Genomic DNA, 12,396 nt, shown 5'->3' with positions numbered 1-12,396 from the left:
TCTGTCATGCGACAGAAAAAATAGGCCTGCTACCATTATACCAATAATGCTGATTATTTTTTCCTGAATTTTGTCTGACTGAACTAAAACATGGAGGGCAATTTGACGCTTTGCAAAGTGTGGGTTAGTGTGTCCACACTAGCCTAATTGATAAATCATGATTAGAAGTAGGGGTGTGACTTTCGAAACCGACGTCTCGAATCAGTGTCGAGGCTTCGAAGCACAAGTGTTTCGAAACACTGCTTCGAAACGTGGTTCAAAACCGCCATGTCATGTGACCACTGCTTCGAAACATCGTTCAAAATCCCCATGTCATGTGACCAAAGTTAAGTGAACCTTCTATGGAGGGGGATAGCTGTCAAAATATTCGTGTCCATAGATTTGATACACGTGCGTATTTGTCTGTAGTTGTGCATAAAATAAATATTTGTGAATTCTCGAATGAGTCCAGTCGTGCATAAAATATATTGTGTGTATTTTATCCATCAGAATACGGATGGAAAAAAAATATGAATTCAAAAATTACAAGTACGAAATCAAACTTTACAGTTGGCTTTCTTTGGTATGAGTACGACTTCGCACAAGTGACTCAACTGTCAAAATACGTCATCGCCGCATTCACAGGCATTACTTGTTGAGAAAAGAAACATAGATCGAGATCAAGACTGCGCATGCGCTGAGACGAATCCGGCGGGGGCAGTGCCATTACTGCGGGTTAGGCACGTCGGCGCTAACGTTTGTGATAGCTGATAGCTACCTGTGGAGTTGAACAAATCGTCTTTTCCCCCCTTCGTTTATTGTCTTACGATGTCGGGAAGAACCTGTTGTGTGTTCGGCTGTTACAACAGCAGTGGGAAAATACAGATATGGAACAAAAATATATAAGTTCCCCCGCCGTTATTACACAGCCTGCCCCTGTGTAACACCATACATAAGCACTACACAGATTCCCAGGGCGAGCCGAAGACCAAGCTGTTCGTCAGAAGTGGATTGTGAACATCAACCGAAAGGACAAACATATCACGGTAAGTTTTGTTTAACAGTATTAATCTTAAATCTTGCCAGTTGCCACAATGACTAGCATGCTGTTGTCTAGTCTTGCATGGCGATACTTTAACGCTATCTATTGGTGTGTTAAGACATGGCACCAAATATTTGACGTAGAAGCAAAACTGTAAAGTAAGTGTGTGCTAGGAACTTCGGTAGTCGCCAGAATAATTATCTCCATCAACTAAATGGCACTATTGAAAAATTATTCGCTTTAACTACTAACGTTAGGGCAGCCATGGTGGCCATCAAATCAACATGATTTGGCATTACAAACAGAAAACGTATGGAGTTCGGGGGCAGGCGACACTATGCTAGTTGCAAGATTGCTTTCCTTCTTTGGTAACGTTAGGCTAACCATGAAAACATCAGTCATTTGGAAAGATCTTAGTGCGTTTTCCTCCGATTCAGTATTGTAATAAACAGTTTTTGGGTAGCACTCACATTTAAAAATCACTTGGATATTTAATGTAGATGTTTATTTTTGGGTTAAATTTGTTGTTGTGCTGAGTTATAGTCTACATGTAAGTCAATGTCCTTTTCTCTATATTTGTATTTTATCAGGGGTCAATGTCATCTGGAAGAGCACCTCCCAAAAGATGTCTTCAGCCCTCACAAGAGGACACATGTGCTTGGAACTTGTGCACAATGGAATAAAGAACAGTTGTTGATGTATTAATTACAGTTTATTTGAACTTGACACTTCATTTAATTTATACAATACATGTATCACACATACCAATTGTTGTTATATTATTATTACTACAATTACATTACATTACATTTGGCTGACGCTTTTTAGCCAAAGCGACTTGCAACATTTAAAGCTTTTAAGAGCAATTCTAACAATAAAAAAAAAAACACAATAAGTGCATCAATGAGTGCAATTGTCTGTAGTAGTGCTATGAGAGGAGATGATCTCTGAAGACCTGGGTTTTCAGACATTTTTGAAGATGTCGAGGGATGTCCCTGCTCTAGTAGGAACAGGTAGTGCGTTCCACCAACGAGGGACGACAGATGAGAAAAGTTTGTATCGGCCATATGTACAAAAAGGTTCAAATATGCTACTAGGCCGAGGTCAAATAGACTGGACCAGGTCAGTCTCTGTGGAAAATATTTAGACAGGATATCAACAGTAATGGCTCAAATTTAAACTAATGATTCAAATATAAATATAATTCTCTGTGTGGATATAAGGGCCAAAAAGGTACACTAAAAAGTAGTGGTTCAAAAGGTAGGCATAGATTAATCAATAAATCCCTGTGTGGAAGTATGTGCAAAAAAGACACACGAAACAGTAGTAATTCAAAAGGTAAGTATAGATTTATCAACAAATCCCTGTGTGGAAGTATAGACGGAGCTTCATTAGAACAAGCAACAGTTGTTCAGGGACAGCTAACTTGATGGTCCTTAGTTGTGAGTGAAAAGCCATAATGGCGTACAAAAATTGCCAAAAACTGTCCATGCCCAAGCCTGTGTAAATTTTGAGTCTTTGTCATCCAAATCATAGGCCTACAATGATCAGTTTGTGTCACAGTCTTTTGTTGACTTAAAACTGTAGTTGTGGTCTGCAGTATCTGGACACTGGATGCCATCTTCTTTTGGGAGGTGCCATTGAGGTTTGGGAGATGACATTGACCCCTGATAAAATACAAATAGAAAAGGACATTGACTTACATGTAGACTATAACTCAGCACAGCAACAAATTTAACCCAAAAACAATCATGAACATTTTGCACAACATCTACATCAAATATCCAAGTGAGTTTTAAATGTGAGTGCTACCCAAAAACTGTTTATTACAATACTGAATCGGAGGAAAACGCAATAAGATCTTTCCAAATGACTGATGTTTTCATGGTTAACGTTACCAAAGAAGGAAAGCAATCTTGCAACTAGCATAATGTCGCCTGCCCCCGAACTCCATCATACGTTTTCTGTTTGTAATGCCAATCATGTTGATTTGATGGCCACCATGGCTGCCCTAACGTTAGTAGTTAAAGCCAATCATTTTTCAATAGTGCCATTTAGTTGATGGAGATAATTATTCTGGCGACTACCGAAGTTCCTAGCACACACTTACTTTACAGTTTTGCTTCTACGTCAAATATTTGGTGCCATGTCTTAACACACCAATAGATAGCGTTAAAGTATCGCCATGCAAGACTAGACAACAGCATGTTAGTCATTGTGGCAACTGGCAAGATTTAAGATTGATACTGTTAAACAAAACTTACCGCGATATGTTTGTTCGGAACAAAATCCTTTCGGTTGGTGTTCACAATCCACTTCTGACAAACAGCTTGGTCTTCGGCTCGCCCTGGGAATCTGTGTAGCTGCTAGTGCTTATGTATGGTGTTACACAGGGGCAGGCTGTGTAATAACGGCGGGGGAACTTATATATTTTTGTTCCATATCTGTATTTTCCCACTGCTGTTGTAACACCCGAACACACAACAGGTTCTTCCCGACATCGTAAGACAATAAACGAAGGGGGGAAAAGACGATTTGTTCAACTCCACAGGTAGCTATCAGCTATCACAAACGTTAGCGCCGACGTGCCTAACCCGCAGTAATGGCACTGCCCCCGCCGGATTCGTCTCAGCGCATGCGCAGTCTTGATCTCGATCTATGTTTCTTTTCTCAACAAGTAATGCCTGTGAATGCGGCGATGACGTATTTTGACAGTTGAGTCACTTGTGCGAAGTCGTACTCGTACCAAAGAAAGCCTAACTGTAAAGTTTGATTTCGTACTTGTAATTTTGAATTCATATTTTTTTTCCATCCGTATTCTGATGGATAAAATACACACAATATATTTTATGCACGACTGGACTCATTTGAGAATTCACAAATAATTATTTTATGCACAACTACAGACAAATACGCACGTGTATCAAATCTATGGACACGAATATTTTGACAGCTATCCCACTCCATAACCTTCGGTCAGAGAATGTCTAATAAGGAGAGAACCTTCACTCTCGGAACTCTTCCGGTATGGTACTGCATCTAGGGGCGCTCACGGGTGAGTCCAGAATGAATGGAGGTCTATGGAGCTGTACCCCTCAAAATCCACTTTTCTCGGGATATAATTTTTTTTCAAGTAATTTGAATATTGTATTCGAAAGGGGAGGCAAAGACAATACACTTGGTTGAGTATTATATTTTTTAAAGTCACTTAATTGTTCTAAAAAGCCTTTCAAACGTGCCAATGACGTCATTCATTAGCATGATCATAGCATAGCATAGCATCAATGCTAGCGTGTTATGGGCAACAACGACCCAACCTGTAAGAAAACGAAAGGACATGACTCCCGGATTATTTCACTTTTGATTGAAAATCCATATCCATTTTGCGAAAAATAAAATAAAATCTGAGGGATTCAGTTGTTAAATAGGTGAAAACAACAAATGTAGCCATGTAGCTCCATAGGACCCCATGTATTTTGGACTCGCCCGCGATCGCCATCTAGGTGAACTCTGGTGAACTGCAGCCAAATTCGGTTTGTATGGGATTAATAGAGAGTGGGGAGGCTCTCCTTAGAAGGGCTCTGCTTCGGTGCATTTAACCGGTGTCGGCAGGCGTGCCCGCGCGTTCAATTAACAGTGTAGCTTTCTCTTAAGCAATAAGGGACTGTACGATATTTAGCGGGGGGGGAGGGCCGGTCGCCAGACGATCGGGTTAAAAATGTTCTGCCTGGCCCTCCCCCCTGGTCAATTTTTTTTCCAGGGGCCTCCCCCCGGCTCAAAAAAATTCTCCTAGGCCCTCCCCCCTACGTGAATCAAATAAAACTGGTCGAAAAATGGTTAAAACGGCCAGCAAATGTCATAAGCACACATACACACACACGGCTACAAACCAGTGTTGCGCGGGTTTGGTCACAAGCGGCCCGCGGTCGCCCGATATTTTAATCAACCCGACCGCAACTCAGACCGCGAATATTAATTAGGACAAAATTATACCCGATCCGCGATCCGACCCGCTTATTTACAAAATGTGTGCTTTTGGTTATAGCCTGCATGCAGTAGTCCATTTCTGTAAAACAAACTAATTTATTTGCGAAACTTTATGCAGTAGAACTACACGCATGCAGGACATAATGTTTGCGCAGGAGAGAAAATGAGAATTAGAGCGCAAGCACGCACGCAACCACCAAGGATTAGAACACTAGGATAAGATTTGGCCATGGACATACTTCTTTCGAAAATAGAAATGGGGAGGCAAGGTAGACAAGAGAGATACATTGCTGGTCAAAACGTTAGCGTAAGAACTGGTTTAAAATGCTGAATGAAGCACAAAGCTTTACTAAAGCACATTGTCACAAACACAACGAACTAAGGTAACTTTTATGCATGCGCGAACCTATAGGCTACATACCGGTAGATATGGCTGTGTAGTCTGTGCCATAAGATGTATTCCTGCAGGCTGCCTGTTTTGGCTGTCATACTTTTAAATGGCTTCGCAAGAAGTAGCCTACATAGACCATAACTTGTACTACTGTCATCTTCTTTAAGAACTTTTCCCAATATTTCCCATAGCTAACTTTTCCTGAAGGGGTGTCTTTATTATTTTAACTCGTGTCTTCAGCTTCTTTACTGTTGACTTACTGTATTGATGCTTTACTGTATTGATGCTAGCCTTCTCGTGATATTTTAAGTAGGCCTATTTGTAGAAAATATATATTTAATACATTTTAACTGACCCGCCCGCAAACGACCCGAATATCATTAAAATATTTGGTTTATGACTCATAACCGCGGGTGACCTGCAAGCTTACGAGGGGAGTTGTGGGAGATTGAGGTAGGGTTGCGACTTTTTGGACTCGCCCACTCTGTCAAAGAGACGTGAATCATGTTTTGGCCTACAAACCTTTTAAAATATCGAAAACGGATCATTGATCAGGGGAAAAAAATATCATGGATCAGGAAAAAATAATTTTCCTCGGCCCTCCCCCCAGGCCAAAAAAATTCTCCTGGGCCTTCCCCTAAGGCTTAAAAAATTATCTTAGGCCCTCCCCCCCCTGACGACCTTACTTCACCATTAACCACACAGTTTCAACTAAACTCAGAAGGGTCAAAAATCGAGAGTTTTTATAAGAAGAAAGTGGTTTAGAGAACACATAGTGGCAGCAATAAGATTCTCTTTATTGTGACTTCATGTGGTCTCCCATCCAGTTACTGACCAAGGGCATGCTGCTTAGCTTTTGACAAAGACTGAACACGGGTAACAAAGCGAGCCACGAACTTTAAAGACTACATCTACAATACGAAGCATTTGACAGATTTGTTTCACCCTAAACAGCTCTGAGGTGTCGGAATTGTTTCAAAGCTTCGGAACAATTCGGCACAATTGCTTCGAACGTTTCAGTGTTTCATAAAGCCTCGCTTTGCCCATCCCTAATTAGAAGTAATAAGACAGAATCTGTCTTCTTCTCTGCCCTTTGGCCAAAGTCAAGTGTAGCCAGAATATCAAAAGTAATTCTCACTCACTCAATAGATGTGTCTTTGAAGCCCTTAGGGATGTTGGATGATCTCAGAATGGGGGGGGGGGGGTCTATTACTATTGAGCAACCCTGACTGTTGTTAAAATGTATCGTTCCTGTTTATTGAGCCAACTGGTAGGCTAACCGTATGCATTAGGAAAAACTTAATTTGCATTACTAGACGGAACAATAGTGTTTACAGACTGCATTGGCCAGTTAGGCTACTTATTTTTTTTCGCCGGAAACTGAATCCCTACTCATGACGACATTTCCCTTTCGCTTGGAAGCGTCGGCAGAAAAAAAGTTTTCCAGCTGAAAGACACTGGCAAGGTTCTCTTCTTAACCTACATATTCCAACAGCCCGTTTGTCAAACTTGTTAAAATACAGGATGTCTCCGCCATCCAGAAGGCTACAAACCAAGCCTGTGATTACATGTCTCAAGACGTTTCTTATTTCGTACAGTCTCATATTTTGGGTAAGTGTGATGGTTTTCAATAAACAACCAATGCCAGCTATCTATGCTGCTAGCAACCACTGATGGAGAAGAAAACAATGGGCTAAAGTTTTCGATGTTGCTAGCGAACAAGCAGCTTTTTAAGGTATTGATTGGATTAATTTAGCTTGTTAGGAAGTTAAGTTAGGAATTCCCCCCCGCCCCCCGTGATTTAGCCAAGTCAAGATATAGCCTACTCATTTCAAACCACTTGTTAGGTCGTCAAGTCTCCCCGAAAATAAAAAAGTTAGCTAGCCAACGAGAGAAAGAATATCGCAGATGTTGTCGCTTGCCTGTCCATCACAGCTGTTTAAATAGTCTTGGGTCATGTTGCATCAGATGCATTTGGCTGCTTTTTTCCATGCATGTTATTTATTGAACTTATGTAGCCTATGCTTGGTCTCAGCGGGTCGTGGTAACCGTGTGAATTCTGCCATTTGTGCATAAAAATATCATGATAAACATTCTGTGTGTGTTCGACATAAAGAAAAACATACAAAACATCAATACAAATCACTAATGTGTTACAAACACTTCACTGGCGTTATCTTTGTATCAATTTATTGAACGTGGCTTTTGGGGTTCGAAGTTCAGAGCAGCACGTTTACATCTCTTTGCCATTTATTGCCGTGTAGTCTTTATCAACCGAGCCAGATGGCCTGATGGCTTCTTGCTAATGACACCCTGAACAGACATGCGCTTCAAAACAGCCGCAGGAGTTCAAATAAATTAGACGTGTGGAGTTGGTGAAAGCTTCCTATGCCTACATGTTGAAATATGCCACATTGGCATAAATAATATTGGAACTGTCAAACATGTATGGAAATATATAAAGTAAAGTTAAATACTTTTGTTGTTTTTGAGCACATTAGTCTGGTACTTAGGTCACGTCTGGCACTTAAGCCAGATCCAGATAACAGAAATTACAAGGTGAGGCAAGGGTATTATTATCAAACTGGCTTGGCTAGAGGTCTTCAAAATGTTCACTTTTAACTCAAAACTAGATTTAAAATCCCCTCGGGGACTGGTGTTTAACTTTACCCTATGTCTCTCTCCCAGATCACAGGAGTGATCCTGCTAGCGGTAGGGGTATGGGGTAAGGTGAGCCTGGAGCCCTACCTCCACCTTGACACTGAGAATACCACCAATGCACCATATGTTCTCATCGGGACCGGAGCCATCATCGTCATCTTTGGCCTGTTCGGTTGTTTTGCCACATGTCGAGGCAGTCCGTGGATGCTGAAACTGGTTAGAATCACCCATTAGAATCCATTACCGCTATGCCCAGGGTTTTTTTAGCAAAATGTATTTTTAAGATTGTAAATTATATTATGTATTTCAATGTAAATGCGTCAGGATGTGATCTAGAGTGTTGGCTTTTCAACATTTTGTGTTGAAAGTGTTTTAAGGTAGTAATCTTTGTTTTATTGTATCTGCCCATTTCCTCAGTATGCAATGTTCTTGATATTGGTATTCCTTGCCGAACTAGTAGCAGGCATCTCTGGTTTCATCTTCAGACATGAGGTAAAGTCCCACTGTATCACAGTATCCCTGGCACATCAATGGCACATTCCAGAACTGAAATCCCTTTCATTGTTCCAAATGACATGCTCTCTTCAAATTTCAGATCAAAGGACTCCTGAAGGGAGTCTACGTAGATGCTCTTAATACCTACAACCACACAGATGCCAGAAGCAATGCTGTGGATAGAATTCAGAGAAATGTAGGAGACTTGTAAATGTTACTGTCTATTGTTTCTGTCAGTTGGAAAGTGTCTATGTTCTTCTGACTACTGAAAGCTCATCTTTGGAGCAAAGCTGAAATCTATGTTTTAGACTGTGGGTGCCTTCTTGGACATATTTGGGTTGCTACCCCTTTAAATACATTGTTTTATTCTTTCATATTCCTTTATCAAAGGCTTTAATAGATAGTTCATCTACAGTATCATCCCCAGAGCTCTAAATGTTCTTAGAGCTGGCTATGTTAAAGCAACACCAAAGAACTTTCCCTCTGCCGCACACACGTTATTTGTTTATCCAGCACCGGCTTTGCAAATAACGATGTCCACAGACACCAAGGTAGAATATTTTGCATGACAGATACATAAAAGTATGATGTATTGCGACATCAGATGCAAGTAAAATTTGTAGTTTCTCATGTCTCATTCCATCGAACTACAGATCCGCTACCCGATCTGGCAAACTTACATAGTGTGGTTATAGCCGATAGAGGGCCGCGAAGCGAATGCAGAATTGCCGTTCACCCTGTTACGAGTTGATGAACCACTGAAACGATTTTGGAAACATTATTTTAAGGTACAAAAAACTCTTTGGTGTTGCTTTAACAATCCGCTTCAATGTGTCTGTTTAATTTGTTCTAATATCTTGTGACTTAACCGGCTGTCCCCAAACCCATTTCAAACCACCAGAATGGCATTTACATTATATTTCTCTCACAAAATAATATTTTTTTTTTGTGCAGCTGAAGTGCTGTGGATTGCAGAACTACACTGACTGGCAGGAAAGGCCGTACTTTGCAAATAATGGCATCCCTGAGAGCTGCTGTAAAGAACTTTCTGCCTGCAGTTCTGTGGACCTCAAGAACATAACCCTAGCTGCCACTGTGGTGTACAACAGTGTATGTGCCTTTTTTGTTAAAAGTTTACTGGTTTCCTGTTTTGTATAATGTTTTAAATAGCTTATTCAAATAGTACCTCCCATGCTTTTAGAATTAGAAATTTTAGTACAACAGTCCTTAAGTCCTCAGTGCTGAGAAACGTATTGATTCTGTGAAGCTTCTCTTTGGGAATTAATGTAGTTCAATAGCATTGCACATTGAAGATTTCAAAAATCATCCCATACTTAGGCTAGGGACACACCGCAAGTCTTAATGGTCAATTATGATTTTATTTTGCTCACATTCAATTTTATTTTATGTGTGGCTGTTGACATTGTTTTTATTAAATGTGGCCAGTATCAGATTCCTACCCCAGTGTGGACTGGTGAGTGTTAAACTGACCTGCCCATGCAAAACATCAAGAAACGACCACACACATAACTTGCAGAAAGCCTGACCTACTGACGGACTACCTTCGTAACTCTCTTCCATTTCCACCGAGTAATGCTATAACCCACATCAGAGAGTGCGCTCTCTGCGGCCGCGTTGAAATCAGACCTGTATCTGATTTGGATCACATATGGAAGTGGCCCAAATCCGAATTGAAAAAGCAGGGTTTTTAAACCTTTTACATTCATGCGTCCTCTCTTTGCTACAGCAGTATACTGCTGCCTGCTGTTGTGTTAACCATTTTTCCAAGGAAATGCAAAGCACTCTATAAAAGCAATTGAACCAGAGAGAGTTGAAATCATAAATAATTAAGGATCTTTGGCTGAATGCATGGTTTGTATGTAATGTTATGTAACCTCTACAAATCTACATTATCTGCAATATAATATCTGCATTATCAAATCTGTAATAATTATAGTCATTATTGCAATCACCCAACAAAGGTAAGCTTATTAAATTGTATCACCCTTTCATTCTCTTGATGTTTTGTGTAAACTCTACTTGCAAACTTCTAACTTCATTGGATAGGTTGAAGCTAAAGTTGTGCTTCTGGAATGTTTGGGTGCCATGCTCTGATGGGTATGTCTTTTACTTTCCCCTCTAGGGCTGTTTCTCACTCGTGACCAGTACAATGGAGTCCAACCTGGGAGTCGTAGCTGGAATATCATTTGGAATCGCTTTCTTCCAGGTGAGAAAAAATATAGGTGGATCTTTTGAGTGTTATTGTTTTTTTCCATAGATACCAAAAGTCATAAATCTGGCAAAGTGCTCATATGACCTATTTAATTTCTTATCTGTTGGAGTCATTATAATGGGTAATATATATATAGGGATGTTTTGTTTTCATAAATGATTTTGGATGTAAACAACTTTCATTCTATTGTCTTAGTGCAAACATCTATTGTTTACTCAACTCCTTTTAGCTCATTGGAATATTCTTGGCCTGCTGCTTGTCTCGATACATTACCAATAACCAGTATGAAATGGTTTAGCAGTTCCTTGACTCAGCTACACTTAATGCTGGTAAGTGTTTGTTGTGTTATTTTTTGTCCGTTTGTTTTATTGTCCTGTCCACAATTGTATTCTTTAATGACTCCTAATGGTACTGTAGCACTTAAACCTCTCTTTTTGTTTCCACTCCATTCTCTGTAAATAGGCAAAAGGGGTGACTTAAGTAACATAATATGGACAAGACAAATAATAAAAGCATTTCCTATTCTATTCTATGTAAGGTACTGCCCTGCTATGTGGCATGGTGAGAGTTGTTGGCAAAAGACTAATCCCGTTGTTATTCCCTTCTCCCTTTTAGGAATCGGTAGCTAAACAAGATGGAGGCTTGCACAAAGGGAGCCTGTAGTCTTTTAAGTTTTATATATACACACACCTTAGCTGTCCATTTCTTTTTAGACAATACTCCAGCTGCTTTTTAAAAAAAGGACATATAGTTCTCAGTGTTAGATGACCATGTATAGAGTGGAATATACCAGATAAGGGATTTGATATGAGTATAATTACCCATGATTTATGTGCCAAGATTTTGTTATTATTTTTTTGTGTGTGGGTTGTTCTGATTGTTTGCAGTTCAGTTTAAGGCATGGGAATGCAAGCTTTCAGATGATTGATGATTACTTTTTGTAGCAGTCTTTTCTCTGCACTCCATATATTAGCTTGTAGTATGCCTTCCCTGAAAGGAATGGTGACTTTGAGAATTGAACACCAGATGTCCCTCTGTCTTTTTTTGGTCCTCCCAGCATCCATGCAAAGAGCAGCACAGCTTTAAAAGTATCTAGAGTTTACATTGGTTATAGATATATGATGTAGAATTGACTTGTGCTTTTTTGTGTCAGTGGATAAATGGCATTACTTTAAAACAAGCAAATTTATTGTAGCGTTAAATAATGTGAATTGTTCGGTGCAGATGTAGAAGCTGAATCTGGGTAGAAATGATTACATTTGGTGGAGACTGGAGGGCTACTCGGTCTCCCAAAGAAGAAGTATGCTAGCAAGTGAACTACGTGTTGAGAGAACAGGTTCACTGGAGTGTATGCCAGTTCATTCACACATTTCACTACTTAACTAGTAGGTGTTATGAGATAAAAGGGTCGTCTCTTGCCCAGCTTAAAGTTCCTGGTATCTATGTTTCATTGTAAAGTACATTCATATTAATTGATGGAATCTCTGAATCTGTTGTATTATTGTTATTATTGTTATTATTATTAATTAAGCCCTCTCATAATTCATTTCAGTATTATTTGTTCAGGTGTGGAAATGGCATTTAAAATAAAAAAAGAACTAATTTTCA

The 12,396-nt window shown here is 39.8% G+C and overlaps 1 protein-coding gene across 2 annotated transcripts in view; it reads left to right on the top strand.

Annotated features, from left to right (window-relative positions):
- The window catches only part of tspan6 (tetraspanin 6), a 21,359-nt gene extending 8,963 nt beyond the window's left edge, over positions 1-12,396 (top strand). The window contains exons 1-8 of one of the 2 annotated variants that reach the window (XM_076292231.1): positions 6,810-7,010; positions 8,088-8,276; positions 8,478-8,552; positions 8,656-8,751; positions 9,510-9,665; positions 10,699-10,782; positions 11,018-11,117; positions 11,404-12,396. In XM_076292231.1, coding sequence (XP_076148346.1) covers positions 6,924-7,010; positions 8,088-8,276; positions 8,478-8,552; positions 8,656-8,751; positions 9,510-9,665; positions 10,699-10,782; positions 11,018-11,086 — 756 coding nt within the window. In that variant the 5' untranslated portion in view covers positions 6,810-6,923 and the 3' untranslated portion in view covers positions 11,087-11,117; positions 11,404-12,396. Of the gene's footprint in view, positions 1-6,809; positions 7,011-8,087; positions 8,277-8,477; positions 8,553-8,655; positions 8,752-9,509; positions 9,666-10,698; positions 10,783-11,017; positions 11,118-11,403 lie in introns of those variants that run through there. The other variant, XM_076292232.1, reaches the window with a different exon arrangement.

This window comes from Alosa pseudoharengus, unplaced genomic scaffold, assembly GCF_046254945.1.
Source record: "Alosa pseudoharengus isolate Yale_2024_CS ecotype anadromous, Long Island Sound unplaced genomic scaffold, YU_APseudo_1.1 YU_APseudo_1.1_scf_19, whole genome shotgun sequence".
Lineage (NCBI taxonomy): Eukaryota > Metazoa > Chordata > Actinopteri > Clupeiformes > Clupeidae > Alosa > Alosa pseudoharengus.
The sequence above is the reverse complement of the archived record's forward strand: the minus strand, read 5'-3'. Positions and strand labels throughout refer to the sequence as shown.